The sequence below is a fragment of the Coregonus clupeaformis genome, unplaced genomic scaffold (genome assembly GCF_020615455.1).
Source record: "Coregonus clupeaformis isolate EN_2021a unplaced genomic scaffold, ASM2061545v1 scaf1721, whole genome shotgun sequence".
In the NCBI taxonomy this organism is placed as follows: domain Eukaryota; kingdom Metazoa; phylum Chordata; class Actinopteri; order Salmoniformes; family Salmonidae; genus Coregonus; species Coregonus clupeaformis.
Window position 1 is genome coordinate 26,873 of NW_025535175.1, and position 18,443 is coordinate 45,315.

General features: G+C 43.3%; 1 protein-coding gene across 1 annotated transcript; it reads right to left on the minus strand.

Moving 5' to 3' along the window:
- Window positions 1-854: 854 nt before the first annotated feature.
- LOC123487481 lies at window positions 855-18,198 on the minus strand. The gene is made up of 7 exons (XM_045218678.1): window positions 18,169-18,198; window positions 4,122-4,509; window positions 2,766-3,586; window positions 1,912-2,267; window positions 1,389-1,673; window positions 938-1,135; window positions 855-891 (listed from the first exon to the last, which is right to left on the minus strand). Exons 2-7 carry the CDS (start codon window positions 4,456-4,458, stop codon window positions 855-857), a joined length of 2,034 nt encoding a protein of 677 aa, XP_045074613.1. The 5' UTR covers window positions 4,459-4,509; window positions 18,169-18,198.
- Window positions 18,199-18,443: the final 245 nt, after the last annotated feature.

Genomic DNA, 18,443 nt, shown 5'->3' on the forward strand with positions numbered 1-18,443 from the left:
AACTCACCTCAGCTGTGAGATGTAGGGCAGACACTGAAGGAAACTCCTCACTTCACTCTCTTCATCTGACCAGCCCTTCAGCTCTACTGGTTTCTTCTCTGGTTGGAGTTTCAGCACTTCTAGGAGGAGGGAGGCCTTTCTCTTTGAGAGGTCTATGGACCAGACTGCAGGAGCTGGCTGGTAAAGTGGCTGTAATGCTGGAAGGACACTCCTGCCTGTTTGAGTCTCATAGTCCTTCACATGTGAGTACAGATCCAGCAGGAAATCACATTTCTGATAGCGATATACTTTAGACAGTGAAAACAGTTTCTCTACAGTTGTTTGTATGGTTCCTCTCTCATGGATAGCTGCTTGAAGACACAGATTCAGTAGGAATATCTTCTCTCTCCTTGTCCTCTCTATATTATCCTTCAGTAGAGGAAATCTGAACAAACAGTTTAAAACACAGATGATATACAGGTGAGTGATGAGAACTGATATGAGTAACAGGGTTGGGGAACTGAAAACCAATAGCACTTTATGACTCCATCTTTCTATAACAATACAACTATGAATTGGAATTTTGTTCAATTTCAATTCCTACTGAATTAGAGTTTCAACAGCATCTTCATATATGCATGTATTAAACAGATAAAGACGATGTAAAAACAGAAATACTATCTACACCAGTTCAATGACACATGGACTCTTGTTGGATAAACTCCCTCACCTCAGCTGTGAGATGTAGGGCAGACACTGAAGGAAACTCTTCACTTCACTCTCTTCATCTGACCAGTCCTTCAGCTCTACTGGTTTCTTCTCTGGTTGGAGTTTCAGCACTTCTAGGAGGAGGGAGGCCTTTCTCTTTGAGAGGTCTATGGACCAGACTGCAGGAGCTGGCTGGTAAAGTGGCTTCAATGATGGAAGGACACACCTGGCTGTTTGATTCCTATTGTACTTCACATGTGAGTACAGATCCAGCAGGAAATCACTCTCAGTTTGATACACCGAGAACAGTGACAGCAGTGTGTTCACAGCTCTCTGGAAAGTTTCTCTGTGATCTAGTGCTGCTTGTAGACACAAATCTAGTAGGACTGCTTTCTCTTCTGTCTCCAGTCTTTCAGGGGATCCTCTCTGATGTTCTAGTGGGGTAAACCTGTGACCCATAAAACATAAGAATGTCTATGTTCAGATAGAAGCAGGGAGAATGTGACTGCTGCCTCTTTTACAGACTGAATACTGTTGTCATCATGTCTATCTTGTTGTGTTGTTGCAATGTCTTGTTTGTCTGTCTTAGCCTTTTGATAGGTTGTCATTGGAAATAAGAACAATATGTTCTCAACTGACTTAAATAAATGAATAGTCACAAAGACATTGTGTAAATATATATTGGCTGTGGAAACACTCACCTGAGTTTGTTGATATGTGATAAACAGTCTAAAATGGTTTTGCTGAGAGCTTCACTGAGAAGAGTTCTCTGACCCCAGTGTAGACAGAGATGAACCCTCTCTAGACTCTGCTTCATCACTTCTTCTGCTCTCTCAAACACTCGTCTTTCACCCTGGACTGGAAGGTGCAACTCATTTCCACAGAGACCAAGTAAGCTGGTGAAGTCCATCTCTGCCACACTGCTCAGCAAAGTTGTCCAGAGTTGACACAGCATTGAGGGGTCAGATGAATCACCAGAGGAGGGCCTTTAAAAGAGATTAGATTATAAATTAAATTATACAGATTATTTCAAAGTAGCATGACACAGAAGTGTTTATAACTCAGTATCTGAATGGAAGAGAAGATGCAAACTGATCTCAAATGGTAGACGTTCAGCCATGATACAGCTGTGACAAACAAGGAATTAAAGGAGTTGCATGAATGGTTAGGTGATTACCAATCTATCTTTAATTAGGTTAGTTCGTACACAGATAATAAACTTACCCAAGATGTCTGACATTCTTCAGAGAGCCCAGTATCAGCCTTACTCCTTGGTCTGACACAATGCAGTCGTTCAGGTCCAAGCCAACCTTTCTCTCTGCAGACTGACTGGTCACATAAGACACTGCACAGCACTGGTGAGGATCAAGATGTTCTCCACTCAGGTCTAGATGATAGTCCAGTTTGTCCAGGAGAAGGAGACAGGCCTCAGTAGACTGATGTTCATACAAGCACTGACACAAAAACAGAAGATCTATCTCAAACTCAGGAGCACCACCTTCTGCATGATCTTGGCTTGTTTGAGACGGAAGAAATGTGTTCACCACTTCCTTGAAGAACCAATCTGACATCTTCTTGATCTGTTGATCCGGAACTAGACCGTTTACCAATCTAATATTCCTCTCATTCAGAAGCCCACACAGGAAGGGAATCAAGTGTTTTGTGTGTTTCCATTCTTCAGTCTGGCACTTCTCTAGAACCGCTCTGATTTGATCTGGATTCTGTAAGAGCCAAAGGGCACCAAAGAACTCCTGCATTGTGTAGTGGAGAAATGCACAGTAAGTGTCTGACGTTGTGGGTGCAACCTTAACCATAAGTGCCCCCAAGAAAGCAAAATGCACACTGCTTTCTTCATAACTCAGTGTTGTCAAGTTCATGTTTTTTTCATTTGTTGCATGAAAAGCTATTTCTGCCAAAGACAATATTTTCTCTCTGTTTTCTTTGAGATAATTGTCGATATCCTTAAGTCGTTTGCCACTGTGTTTTTGGATGCAGTGATGGAGGATGTTGCTGTACATTTCAGTTATAGTGCATGTCTGTTTAGAAGCCTTTGAGGTATGGAAATGAATGCAACCAACCACCATCAGTGCATACATTGGGACATGGCACAGACTGAACAACTCTAGGTTGTTTAACACACTGCTCAAGGAGTCAGGATCAGCACTCAGCATCTCTGTTAAGTAAGCCCTGATGGATTCATCACTGAACCCTTTCACCTCCACTCTGAACCAGTCTGCGGGCCAGTCTGTCAGGAAGTCTTCAGATTGATCTGGTCTGCATGTGGTCACAATCTTTGCATCAGGGAGGAGGTTCTCCATAAGTTCCTTTACTACCGACAGAGAGGAGAGGTCTGTGATTCCATCAAATATGATGACAACGTTTTCAGAGTTCTCCTTAATATCCTGTAACACTTCTTCTTTACTTTTTTTGGGCTCACTGTACATGTTAAAGAGAAGGTCCTCCAGGCTCATGGGTTTTCTGTGTGAAATGTCTCTCACGTCAAAATAAAACATGTAATCTAGTTCTCTGTGATCTTTCTCTGCCCAGAGGTTCAACATTTGATGGGCGACTGTTGTTTTTCCAATTCCAGGTTTTCCAAAAAGGAGGATTTTTTTCTCATGTGTCCTAAGCAGGTCAGCAGGGGATGTTTCCTGTTTGGCCATGGGGATGAAGCTCTTTAGCTTTTTAGGGTGAGCTTTCTTGCATCTTTTGCTCTTCACTTTAATTTTGGAGAGAGATGAATGCACATCTGTATCTAACACAAGAGGGGTGTAAGATAAAGTCCACTCATTTCTACATGTCTCTGGTAGGAGACTACAGCTTTGTTTCCATGCACTATTTGTGATCTTCCGTGCTTTACATTTCAGCTGTGTCTGATATCCGTGACAGGGTTTTGAACCTAAAATAAGGGTATTAAGGGAAGAGAGAGTAAATGCACTGTGCAAACAAATCAAAGCCAATCTAAAGGACTAGAGAAAATCAGGACAGAAAGCTACAAGGATACACTAGTAGATCTTTCTAGATTGAAGGTGCTCTTTTGGGGCTAAATGGTCATCAAAAACAAGAAGAACCAAGGGGCACTAAAGACAAAGTTAAAATGCCTGTATTATGATGGCACGTTCAATAGAACAATATGTATAAAACCTCTGATGCGTTTCAGCGTAGCCTTCATCAGGGAGGACAATGACAAATCTCTATTGAACACGCCATCATAATAAAGGCATTTTTACTTCATGAAGAGTGCATTGGTCGCACTTATTTTTGATGAACAAAGGTACATTAACCCCTTTCAATGTGCGCTTCAAATAGCTTCGCCAGCACCATGGAACCAAAGGAATAGTGCCTAAAGTACAAACCCTGTCTATGGAGCGCGCACAGTAAGCTAATTGTATACTATATAGTGTATACTAAGAGGATACCATACGATCACTTACCAACAAGGTAGTCTGTCATCTCTGGGTCTTCCTTAAAGGGGAAGCAGCTGATCCATTGCTGTAAGTCAGCGTCGTCTAAGGTCCTCTTCCTTGTGATGTATAGAATCGTCAGCAACTCATAGCATGCAGCCTCTCCTTTGGCCGAGACCCAGTCCAGTATTTTTCTGGTTTGGTCAAAACGGTCAACTTCAGCCTGAATTTTACTGACTTCCTCCCCGTGAAGAACCTTGCGCTGGAACAGTTTTTCCACAATGAGGGGAAGATTCTGGAGCCTTCCGATGAGACGTAGCCTTCCATTTGTAATGTACTCTAAAGCAGATTGTCTTGCAGAAGCCATGTCCCAGGTTGTTTCTGCAGCATCACTGGTATGTTTCAACACGTAGGATCTCTGGAAGACGAAAGTACATAGTCAGTTAATAGTAGAACAGTCAAATAATGATTAGGTTTATTCATTCAATTAAACTTTTTAGCCCATGGAAACAAAACATACACCAACTAAATGTGAATGTATCTATTACAATGGCGTAAAACAAGAATATAAACTCAGCAAAAAAAGAAACATCCCTTTTTCAGGACCCTGTCTTTCAAAGATAATTCATAGAAATCCAAATAACTTCACAGATCTTAATTGTAAAGGGTTTAAACACTGTTTCCCATGGTTGTTCAATTAACCATAAACAATTAATGAACATGCACCTGTGGACCGGTCGTTAAGACACTAACATCTTACAGACGGTAGGCAATTAAGGTCACAGTTTTGAAAACTTAGGGCACTAAAGAGGCCTTTCTACTGACTCTGAAAAACACCAAAAGAAAGATGCCCAGGGTCCCTGCTCATCTGAGTGAACGTGCCTTAGGTATGCTGCAAGGAGGCATGAGGACTGCAGATGTGGCCAGGGCAATAAATTGCAATGTCCGTACTGTGAGACGCCTAAGACAGCGCTACAGGGAGACAGGACGGACAGCTGATCATCCTCGCAGTGGCAGACCACGTGTAACAACACCTGCACAGGATCGGTACATCCAAACATCACACCTGCAAGACAGGTAGAGGATGGCAACAACAACTGCTCGAGTTACACCAGGAACGCACAATCCCTCCATCAGTGCTCAGACTGTCCGCAATAGGCTGAGAGAGGCTGGACTGAGGGCTTGTAGGCCTGTTGTAAGGCAGGTCCTCACCAGACATCACCGGCAACAACGTCGCCTATGGGCACAAACCCACCATCGCTGGACCAGACAGGACTGGCAAAAAGTGCTCTTCATTGACGAGTCGCGGTTTTGTCTCACCAGGGGTGATAGTCGGATTCGCGTTTATCGTGGAAGGAATGAGCGTTACACCGAGGCCTGTACTCTGGAGCGGGATCGATTCGGAGGTGGAGGGTCCGTCATGGTCTGGGGCGGTGTGTCACAGCATCATCGGACTGAGCTTGTTGTCATTGCAGGCAATCTCAACGCTGTGCGTTACAGGGAAGACATCCTCCTCCCTCATGTGGTACCCTTCCTTCAGGCTCACCCTGACATGACCCTCCAGCATGACAATGCCACCAGCCATACTGCTCGTTCTGTGCGTGATTTTCCACAGCATCATCGGACTGAGCTTGTTGTCATTGTTACTTTTTATTTATTTTGCCCCACTATGGCCAAGACCAAAGAGCTGTCAAAGGACACCAGAAACAAAATTGTAGACCTGCACCAGGCTGGGAAGACTGAATCTGCAATAGGTAAGCAGCTTGGTTTGAAGAAATCAACTGTCCACTGATAATCTCCCTCGATCTGGGGCTCCACGCAAGATCTCACCCCGTGGGGTCAAAATGATCAAAAGAACTGTGAGCAAAAATCCCAGAACCACACGGGGGCCCTAGTGAATGACCTGCAGAGAGCTGGGACCAAAGTATCAAAGCCTACCATCAGTAACACACTACGCCGCCAGGGACTCAAATCCTGCAGTGCCAGACGTGTCCCCCTGCTTAAGCCAGTACATGTCCAGGCCCGTCTGAAGTTTGCTAGAGTGCATTTGGATGATCCAGAAGAGGATTGGGAGAATGTCATATGGTCAGATGAAACCAAAATATAACTTTTTGGTAAAAACTCAACTCGTCGTGTTTGGAGGACAAAGAATGCTGAGTTGCATCCAAAGAACACCATACCTACTGTGAAGCATGGGGGTGGAAACATCATGCTTTGGGGCTGTTTTTCTGCAAAGGGATCAGGACGACTGATCCGTGTAAAGGAAATAATGAATGGGGCCATGTATTGTGAGATTTTGAGTGAAAACCTTCCATCAGCAAGGGCATTGAAAATGAAACGTGGCTGGGTCTTTCAGCATGACAATGATCCCAAACACACCGCCCGGGCAACGAAGGAGTGGCTTCGTAAGAAGCATTTCAAGGTCCTGGAGTGGCCTAGCCAGTCTCCAGATCTCAACCCCATAGAAAATCTTTGGAGGGAGTTGAAAGTCCGTGTTGCCCAGCGACAGCCCCAAAACATCACTGCTCTAGAGGAGATCTGCATGGAGGAATGGGCCAAAATACCAGCAACAGTGTGTGAAAACCTTGTGAAGACTTACAGAAAACGTTTGACCTGTGTCATTGCCAACAAAGGGTATATAACAAAGTATTGAGAAACTTTTGTTATTGACCAAATACTTATTTTCCACCATAATTTGCAAATAAATTCATTAAAAATCCTGCAATGTGATTTTCTGGAGAAAAAAATTATCATTTTATCTGTCATAGTTGACATGTACCTATGATGAAAATTACAGGCCTCTCTCATCTTTTTAAGTGGGAGAACTTGCACAATTGGTGGCTGACTAAATACTTTTTTTCCCCACTGTATGTACCTCACTTGGCATCTGAAGACTTTTTCGGCCGCAGTTTGATACCATGCTTCCTCATCCGACTACGCACTCTTCTCAGGTCTTCCACATGTTCACTGAATGTCTTGGAATAGCAGAGAACACCGTCCAGATATGGAGAACAGCAGTTGTCCTGTGATCCTTCAAGTTGAGTTTCAGCTTAAGGTTCGGAATGCAGCCGATATCTCCATCTTCCTGTTGATATTAATTGATATTTGATATTCTTCCTGTGCAAACACGTCAGATTCTTCGTACAGCATTCTTCTGACTATTTTCTGTTCCTCTTCCTGTAGATGTTCTAAGTCAACAGGTGGGAGCCATTTTTCTCCGGACCCAACTGGTGTGAGACTCTCTTTTCTCTGGTCACCATGGTGAAGCTGAGTGGAGCGAAGGAAAGCATCACTAGACTGACTCACATGCTTCGCCTGACAGTCAGGTGCTGTGATGACAGGTCTGATGTCATCCATCAGCTCTACCCAACCCAGCACTGTTCTCTGAGAGAGATAAATGTCATGTTGTGTGGAATTCTGAATTGGAATCTTTACCACCTTCGAGGCTCCACAGGGCACATCCACGAGGCATGGAGACAGCTCCAAACCTTCTGGGCAATGACTGTCCACGGCTGGCTCGAACATCATTGTTCCTCCCTCCGGCCAGGCTCTGATTCTACATTTCTATCATATTAGTGTCTCCTCTTCTCATTGGTCTATTATATGGACAACATCATATTAGTGTCTCCTCTTCTCATAGGTCTATTATATGGACAACATCATATTAGTGTCTCCTCTTCTCATACAGTGAGGGAAAAAAGTATTTGATCCCCTGCTGATTTTGTACGTTTGCCCACTGACAAAGAAATTATAAGTCTATAATTTTAATGGTAGGTTTATTTGAACAGTGAGAGACAGAATAACAACAAAGAAATCCAGAAAAACACATGTCAAAAATGTTATAAATTGATTTGCATTTTAATGAGGGAAATAAGTATTTGACCCCCTCTCAATCAGAAAGATTTCTGGCTCCCAGGTGTCTTTTATACAGGTAACAAGCTGAGATTAGGAGCACACTCTTAAAGGGAGTGCTCCTAATCTCAGCTTGTTACCTGTATAAAAGACACCTGTCCACAGAAACAATCAATCAATCAGATTCCAAACTCGCCACCATGGCCAAGACCAAAGAGCTCTCCAAGGATGTCAGGGTCAAGATTGTAGACCTACACAAGGCTGGAATAGGCTACAAGACCATCGCTAAGCAGCTTGGTGAGAAGGTGACAACAGTTGGTGCGATTATTCACAAATGGAAGAAACACAAAATAACTGTCAATCTCCCTCGGCCTGGGGCTCCATGCAAGATCTCACCTCGTGGAGTTGCAATGATCATGAGAACGGTGAGAAATCAGCCCAGAACTACACGGGAGGATCTTGTCAATGATCTCAAGGCAGCTGGGACCACAGTCACCAAGAAAACAATTGGTAACACACTACGCCGTGAAGGACTGAAATCCTGCAGCGCCCGCAAGGTCCCCTGCTCAAGAAATCACATATACAGGGCCGTCTGAAGTTTGCCAATGAACATCTGAATGATTCAGAGGAGAACTGGGTGAAAGTTTTGTGGTCAGATGAGACCAAAATCGAGCTCTTTGGCATCAACTCAACTCGCCGTGTTTGGAGGAGGAGGAATGCTGCCTATGACCCCAAGAACACCATCCCCACCATCAAACATGGAGGTGGAAACATTATGCTTTGGGGGTGTTTTTCTGCTAAGGGGACAGGACAACTTCACTGCATCAAAGAGACGATGGACGGGGCCATGTACCGTCAAATCTTGGGTGAGAACCTCCTTCCCTCAGCCAGGGCATGGGTATTCCAGCATGACAATGACCCAAAACACACGACAAGGCAACAAGAAGAAGAAGCTCAAGAAGAAGCACATTAAGGTCCTGGAGTGGCCTAGCCAGTCTCCAGATCTTAATCCCATAGAAAATCTGTGGAGGGAGCTGAAGGTTCGAGTTGCCAAACGTCAGCCTCGAAACCTTAATGACTTGGAGAAGATCTGCAAAGAGGAGTGGGACAAAATCCCTCCTGAGATGTGTGCAAACCTGGTGGCCAGCTACAAGAAACGTCTGACCTCTGTGATTGCCAACAAGGGTTTTGCCACCAAGTACTAAATAATGTTGCAAATCAATTTATAACATTTTTTACATGCGTTTTTCTGGATTGTTTTGTTGTTATTCTGTCTCTCACTGTTCAAATAAACCTACCATTAAAATTATAGACTGATTATGTCTTTGTCAGTTGTCAAATGTACAAAATCAGCAGGGGATCAAATACTTTTTTCCCTCACTGTAGGTGATAGGAGAATTTAAATGTTGTGACTAAAGTATTCCACCCTTATCTCTATATAACTATATAACGGTTTGAAATGTATTAGAATAATAAGACTATAATCTAGTAATCTAGTATAATCTAGAAAATGTAGTAATTTAGTAATCTAGTATAATCTAGTAATGTAGTAATCTAGTAATGTAGTAATCTAGTAGTCTAGTATAATCTAGTAATGTAGTAATGTAGTAATCTAGTATAATCTAATAATGTAGTAATCTAGTAATGTAGTAATCTAGTAATCTAGTATAATCTAGTAATGTGCATATGACAAATTAAGATTACGACATTGTGTTACTATTTAGCAATAATAAGTAGGAGTCAGACAACAAAGGAGAAGGAGAACTGTCGACAGACAACTTGTGACAACTGTGAAACCAATATGAGGAAATAGGCCTCCCAACTCAGGGAGGTGAGAAACTGTTAGGCATGGAGAAGATTATGAAACATGTTGCAGAATATGATCAAGACTGATATGTGTACAGTGGAAAAATACAGCCTGCCTAAAGTAGGGGTGGGGTTTTTATCTGACGTGTGTGTATAATGGATGGGCTCTGAACTTGAGAGGGCAGAGCGCTCTCTGAATAGAAACTGGGGGACTCTGTCTGATTCATTGAACTGGAGCTTTACAACCTTCAGGACTCAGACAGAGATATAAAATAGTTCAGTTTGAACATTAAGATATACATTCTTGTGACAATAGGTATATTATATGGACAACATCATATTAGTGTCTCCTCTTCTCATAGGTCTATTATATGGACAACATCATATCATATTAGTGTCTCCTCTTCTCATTGGTCTATTATATGGACAACATCACATCATATTAGTGTCTCCTCTTCTCATAGGTCTATTATATGGACAACATCATATTAGTGTCTCCTCTTCTCATAGGTCTATTATATGGACAACATCATATCATATTAGTGTCTCCTCTTCTCATAGGTCTATTATATGGACAACATCATATTAGTGTCTCCTCTTCTCATTGGTCTATTATATGGACAACATCATATCATATTAGTGTCTCCTCTTCTCATAGGTCTATTATACAGTGCCTTTGGAAAGTATTCCGACCCCTTTAATTTTTCCACATTTTGTTAGTTTACAGCCTTATTTTAAAATTGATTAAATCGTTTTTTCCCCCCTCAACACATTACCCCATAATGACAAAACAAAAACAGGTTTTTAGAAATGTTTGCTAATTTATAAAAAATAAAAAACTGAAATACTATATTTACATAAGTATTCAGACCCTTTACTCAGTACTTTGTTGAGCACCTTTGTCAGCGATTACAGCCTCGAGTCTTGTTGGGTATGACGCTACAAGCTTGGCACACCTGTATTTGGGGAGTTTCTACCATTCTTCTCTGCAGATCCTCTCAAGCTCTGTCAGGTTGGATGGGGAGTGTCGCTGCACAGCTATTTTCAGGTCTCTCCAGAGATGTTCGATCGGGTTCAAGTCCGTGCTCTGGCTGGACCACTCAAGAACATTCAGAGACTTGTCCCGAAGCCACTCCTGTGTTGTCTTGGCTGTGTGCTTAGGGTCGTTGTCCTGTTGGAGGGTGAACCTTCGCCCCAGTCTGAGGACCTGAGCGCTCTGGAGCAGGTTTTCATCAAGGATCTCTATGTACTTTGCTCTGTTCATCTTTCCCTTGATCCTGACTAGTCTCCCAGTCCCTGCCACTGAACAACATCCCCACAGCATGATGCTGCCACCACCATGCTTCACCGTAGGGATGGTGCCAGGTTCCCTCCAGACATGACGCTTGGCATTCAGGCCAAAGAGTTCAATCTTGGTTTCATCAGACCAGAGAATCTTGTTTCTCATGGTCTGAGAGTCTTTAGGTGCCTTTTGGCAAACTCCAAGCGGGCTGTCATGTGCCTTTTACTGAGGAGTGGCTTCCGTCTGGCCACTCTACCATAAAGGCCTGATTGGTGGAGTGCTGCAGAGATGATTGTCCTTCTGGAAGGTTCTCCCATCTCCACAGATGATCTCTGGAGCTCTGTCAGAGTGACCATCGGGTTCTTGGTCACCTCCCTGACAAAGGCCCTTCTCCCCCGATTGCTCAGTTTGGCTGGGCGGCCAGCTCTAGGAAGAGTCTTGGTGGTTCCAAACTTCTTCCATTTAAGAATGATGGAGGCCACTGTGTTCTTGGGGACCTTCAATGCTTCAGACATTTTTTGGTACCCTTCCCCAGATCTGTGCCTCGACATAATCCTGACTCGGGGCTCTACGGACAATTCCTTTGACCTCATGGCTTGGTTTTTGCTCTGACATGCACTGTCAACTGTGGGACCTTATATAGACAGGTGTGTGCCTTTCCAAATCATGTCCAACCAATTGAATTTACCACAGGTGGACTCCAATCAAGTTGTAGAAACATCTCAAGGATGATCAATGGAAACAGGATGCACCTTGGCTCAATTTTGAGTCTCATAGCAAAGTGTCTGAATAGTTATGTAAATAAGGTATTTCTGTTGATTATATTTATTGATCTGTTTGTCAATCAGCAGAGCAGGCTACCCTGTAATTTGTCCTATTAAAAAAGATTCTGCTAATGTCTCCAGTCATATAAAGTGTGGTAGAATTGCAGGAAATGTGTTTAGGCCACATGTCTCCCGAGCAAACAAAGAAGAATATATCCTAGGCCTACTCTAGGCTATACGTGCTCAGACATGCATTGAACGGTCTGTTTTGTGAACAGGGATTGAAAAGTTGATATTAATTGATATTCTTATTAAACAAATGGTAGGAGCAAGAGCAGTGTGAGGGTTTCTCTTTTCTTGGACTTATACCCCCCCAGCAGACAATTACCCTGCCCCCACCCGGAAAATATCATGTGTGTATATATCTGTAGACCTATAGAAACTACTATAGTACTACATAGAGCCAATACTACATGGAACTCTATTCCACATCATGGAACTCAGTCAAGCAGTAAACAGATTAAACTACACTTTATGGAACAGCACGGACTGTGAAGACAAGTTCAGGTTAGTCCCTCCCTGTTTCGTCCGGTTTGTTTCCTGATGAATATACCCCAAAGCAAAGTTCAGTCGCCAAACGTTGTCGAATGTTTCAGATATAGTTACCACATATAGAGCCGACCTGATTTCTTATTCTAAATGTCAGAGAGACATGTTTGTTCATAGCAGAGGCCTATATCTATCGGAACGTTAAAAACCGTTGGGTCCTGCTCAGCGAACATGCCCCAGTTAGTTTAGTCCCTGCCCCCACCCCAATGGACATGTATATTAATCTGTTCCTGCTTTTACTTCCTGGCATGGGTCTCGACTAACCGGTAGCCCCTGTATATAACCTCCCTACTGTTATTTTATTTTACTGCTGCTCTTTAAGTACTTGCTATTTTTTCTTTAAAACTGCATTGTTGGTTAAGGGCTTGTAAGGAAGCATTTCACTGTAATGTCTACACCTGTTGTATTCGGCGCATGTGGCAAATGAAATTAGATTAGATTTGATTTGAGGATATACCGCTCTGATTCAACCATGGGACCAGCTCAAGCATTGTAGCTAAGCTGCCTAGGCAGAAGGCAAGCGGACTAAAGCAGATCATGAGCGAATGCCAGAATAAGACAACCGTCTAGCCTGCTAGCTAACGTTAGCATATAAGATACACCTCATCGTGTTCATACATAGCTGACATAGCTAGCCGGTCAGGTTGAAGATGGTTAGATCAAGACATGCGGAACCATTAGAAAATAAGCTAATTAATGGGACCAGCGCCATTGCTGGATTCTACAAGATAAGCATTGAAAAGGTGACCAGCGGTCGGGAACAGTGGCGGCTGGCCGATAGAGGGCGCTAGGGCGCCGCCCCCTTAAATAAAATTATTTTAAAAAATAAAATAAATAAAATAAAAATAAAAAAATAATAATAATAAAAACATCAGTATGTCAATATTTGTGTGTTTGAAATATGGAATGCACACAGTAATATGTGTAAGATATGATAGAAAATCATATTCGCAACCTTTCCTCTGCCTGTCAAACGCCTCGTCAGCTCTGGGCGATACAGAAAGTGCCCCGAGGAGGCGGGTCTACGTAGCAGTTAAGCCAATTGCTAATTTAAGATATGAATGTATGACATAAAATGTAGCCAATCAGCGATCTTAAATCGAATCCAAGGAGGGCGATTATTTTATTGCCCCAAGCTCGCCCCTGATAAAATAAGGACCGGGCTCCAGTGGCGCCATTTTTACTAGACGACAATGGCGAGCGCAAACGTTACTCCTCCAAGACCCAACCCTAACTCGGTGAAATCTCTCCTCCAAGATCCGTTTGAGAGGAGAACTTTGTCAGAGAAAGTTCGGGTGAAAGAGCTGGGCCCAGATCAACCTGACCTCTCAATCAGACAGCAGGCTAGCGAGAAAGGGAAGCAGTATATGCGCGGCTTCTCCCGTAGCTGGTACACCAGGAAGGCTTGGCTAGCTGGGTGCACTGATGCTAATGCTTTATTTTGCTTTCCGTGCTTGCTTTTTTAAAACGACGGGGTCAGATTCAGCATGGACAGGTACCGGAGTGAGGGATATGAAGCACCTGTCAGAGAAGGTAAAGAAACATGAGAACACCAGGGCACACATGGACAACTCTGTAAAGCTAGCTGTATTAGGAAGGGTGAACATTGCTACGCAGCTGGATGACGGCCACAGGATTGCGGTGAGGAAACACAATGAGGAGGTGGATAAAAACAGGCACATTCTATCCAAAATTATCGATTGTGTGAAGTTCTGTGGGGCTTTTGAGTTGGCCTTGCGTGGGCACGAGGAGACTGACTCCTCGGACAACCCCGGCATTTTCCGGGGCTTAGTGGATTTTGTTGCCTCCTCGACAGTGTGCTGGAGGAGCACCTGAAGACAGCTACCGTTTTTAAGGGCACGTCAAAGACGATACAGAACGAGCTGTTGGACTGTATGCTGTCAGTGCTTAAGGATTACATCCTGGAGGAAGTAAAGAGTGCTGATTTTATCGCCATTCAAGCTGACGAGACGACTGACGTTTCCACCCACTGCCAGTTGGTGCTTGTGATACGCTACATCGATGCTAAAAGTAACGTCCAAGAGCGTTTTTTCGAGTTCATTTTGATCGAGAACGCAACCGCCCGACACCATCGCTACAGCGCTGCTGGAGAGGCTCAGCACCATACTCTCACATGGACAAAAGGCCAAACTTATTGCCCAGGCTTACGACGGAGCAAGTGTGATGAGGGGAGCCACCGGCGGAGTGCAGCGTAAAATAGTGGATGTGTACGAAAATGCGCACTACGTCCACTGCTATGCACATCAGCTGAACCTCATCATGCAGCAGGCTACTTCACGCATCCCCAGGATCGGCACTTTCTTTTCCGACCTTGCAGGATTTTCTGCTTTCTTCTCCAGGTCTCCCAAGCGAACCACCGTGCTTGACGAAGTGGTTGCGCATAGACTCCCAGAGCCTCTACAACACGGTGGAACTTCCACAGTCGCGCTGTAAACACTGTGTACGAGTACAGGGATGACCTCCTAACGTGTTTCCAGACCATCAGAGACTCTGGGAACTTTGATGCCCCGACTGTCAGAGAGGCGGGAGGCTTTGTGAGGATGCTCGAAGACGAGGCTTTCTGTTTTTTCCTGGCACTGTTCCACAAGATCATGCCAAATGTGGACATGCTTTTCAGCCAGCTGCAGAAGAGGAACATCGACCCTGTCTTCATTAAAGCACTTGTCCAGAGGTTCACAGACAGCATGCTAACAATCAGGTAAATAACTATATTTACTATTGGCTGATAAAGATGTTGTTAGAAAGATGAATAGTTCACTTACAACAGTTTAAAAGCCTAAATGTGTCTGGTCATCAAAGTGAGTGATTATCATAGAGCCGTCACAATTATATTTGTTTTAGTATTTTAAAAGGAAAGAGAAGACACAATCAGACGTTGATAATAATGCAGGAAAGTACTACACAGTTTGTAATAATTATTCAGGTGTCCACCAGGTCAATTTCTAGAAGAGGCCTAGTTGTTATTGAAGATTAACTTTATTGCTAAGTGCACAGCAGAACAAAATGATGTTGCATCCCTCTCACAAATGTAATAGAAAAAGGCTTTAAAACGTAATAACATCAGTTAATTATGTACATCACAGGTTAAAAGCAGTTACTAGACATAGTTTGTGTGTATATACACACTATCTGTCTGTCTGTCTGTCTGTCTGTCTGTCTGTCTGTCTGTCTGTCTATATATATATATATATATATATATATATATTTATATATATATATATAAAAAAGTCACTGGTTGTGTGTTGAGGGGGAATTACAGTGAGTTAAGAAGTCTGATTGCAAGTTATCAAATTAAACTTTATTTTTTGGACCCAGGGCCTCAATTCCCTCTTTGTGTGGGGACAGCGCATCTGACGAGCAGCAACAGCCCATCAAGCGACGGAGGATGCTGGGACCAGGAGAACAACAGAGGTTGGCTATAGAGGTAAGTTGTGATGTAATTGTCAGTGTTTCCCCCTAGAACTTTTTTTCAGGCCTGGTAGTATGTAGCCAAAACCCTGAACAATCAGCACCTTGGTAATCATATACTTGAGTTGGACATAGGCATGTGTCAGTCAGGATCACTTGCATCAAAATAGCTTAATTGCAAATTAAAGCTGATGATGTATCTTTTACAGGTATGTGATACCATCCTGAGTCATGCCAAAGAGAGGTTCTCCTTCACCCAGCACCTCATCAGCGCAACACTATTGCACGGAGAGTTGTTCCCACAACACAGTGTGAAGTTCCCCGATACAGCGCTTGAAACAACCGTGGAGGCGTACCCCATGTTGAACAAGGCCAAGCTCAAAACCGAACTGTCCCTCATCTATGAGAACAGTGAGTTCAAGGCTTGTAGTGGTGCAGTGCCCCTGTACCAGTTCTTCATGGAGAACAACCTTCAGAGCACTTTCACAGAGACTGCCAGCCTCCTCAAGATCCTCATCACCACACCCATGACAACTGCTGAGTCAGAAAGGTGCTTCTCTACACTGAAAAGGATCAAGACCTTCCTGAGAAACAGCATGACACAGGATCGCCTGAACGCTCTGGCCATGCTCTCCATGGAGAAGAAACTTGTCAGGGACATTCCTGACTTTAATCAAAGGGTCATTGAGAGGTTTGCCACTCAGAAGGACAGACGGGCAAAATTCCTGTACAAATAAGATGACAGACGACAGACACACACACACAGAGCAGCTCTGGCCGCATGTTTCTTTGTATATAGTTGACCTTAGCATAAAAAATCCAGTTATATATGGTACTCTAGAAAGTCTTAATAGTGTCTTTGCTAATATTACTGTATATATGTTGTTTTGTATCAATTAATTGTTGCAGTTCTGGAGCACATTAACAATTAGTCACATTTAGTATGATCATAAAATACTGTATGCTATTCTTCCAGTCAAAGGTTTGAGTTCATCCACTTGATATCCATTTCTATATTATACATCCTTTTATACAGTGTAAGATTTCCTATAAACTTTATAATAATTTCATGTTATTGTCCACTTTCCACTCTGTTCTGACAGCATGCCTGTTGCGTTGCCTGTTTACTACCAATGGTGAAAAGTTCACTTTAAATGCAAATGAAAGGCTTGGGTTTGTGTAATATGTTTTTGTGTAAGAATGCCTCAACTTTTTAATATTGGCATTAAATAATTACTGAATGTTTCACTGAGCACTGCTGTCCTGCAGTTTGTGTTAAAATATATCGCGATGGTTACAGGAAAAAAAAAAGTATGGCACAGCCCCACCGAGAATATTTTTCACCAGCCGCCACTGGTCGGGAAACACTCCAAACGGCTGCCAGTCCACCCATTATGCCATCATTGACTTGAATGGAGACGACCTTCTATTCATTCTTAGCTCCTGAGTGGCGCAGTGGTCTAAGGCACTGCATCGCAGTGCAAAACTGTGCCACTAGATCCTGGTTCGAATCCAGGCTCTGTCGCAGCCGGCCGCGACCGGGAGACTCATGGGCGGCGCGCAATTGGTCCAGGGTAGGGGAGGGAATGGCCGGCAGGGATGTAGCTCAGTTGATAGAGCATGGCGTTTGCAACGCCAGGGTTGTGGGTTCGTTTCCCACAGGGGGCCAGTATAAAAAAATAATAATAATATGTAAGTCGCTCTGGATAAGAGCGTCTGCTAAATGACTAAAATGTAAATGTAATTCTTATTTATATACTTACCCCTATATAGGACGCTGCGCATGCGCGCATTGGCGTCCTTGGTGGCTACAGTGCAAAGTCTGGAAAATAACTGCCAACATTTTGTAGGCAGATAGGATACTTGTTTCCCAAAATCCTGTTACTGAATATCGATCATCCATAACTCCGTGTCCATTGGTCCGGATTATATCATGTGTGTATATCTGTAGACCTTTATAGAAACCGTCTGAACCGAACTTTTCTCCAAACAGGCACCTTGCCTGTGGTAGACTGCGCGCAAGACGCGCTTCCACGTATCCTACCACAGCCAAGTTATAGGTGCCGGTTTGGAGAAAAGTTCGGTTATATTAGGAAACAAATCAAACTAGACTGTTAATGTGTTGGCATTTCCTCTAGACAACTAAATATACTAGACAGCAGGAACTTCTCATCCTAATGTTGACTCGCTTTGACAGTTGGTCAGACTCTCAAGTCTAGTCTAGACCAGCTAAAATGTAGCAAGTAGGGCCTAACCTTCATTTAACACGTTATTATGATCGATTGTTAGAAAACCCTTACCACGTTATTATGACCGATTGTTAGAAAACCCTTACCTCGAGTCCCCGCTGCAGTGACCTGGTGTGTAGCTACACCTATTTTACTTTTATTTTCACTTATACTTCCGTGTATAAAAACCTTATTGGGGCGCGTTCAGCAAGAAGCAACGTTTTGGAACGTTCAGATAGAAATACACTGTAGGACAAACATGCCTCAGACATTTAGAATAAGGAATCACATCCGCTCTATTCACGGCATTTCTATCGACAACGTTTGGCTACTGAACGTGGATTTAATGTAGTAATCACCAGCAGGAGCGCTGTCTCATACT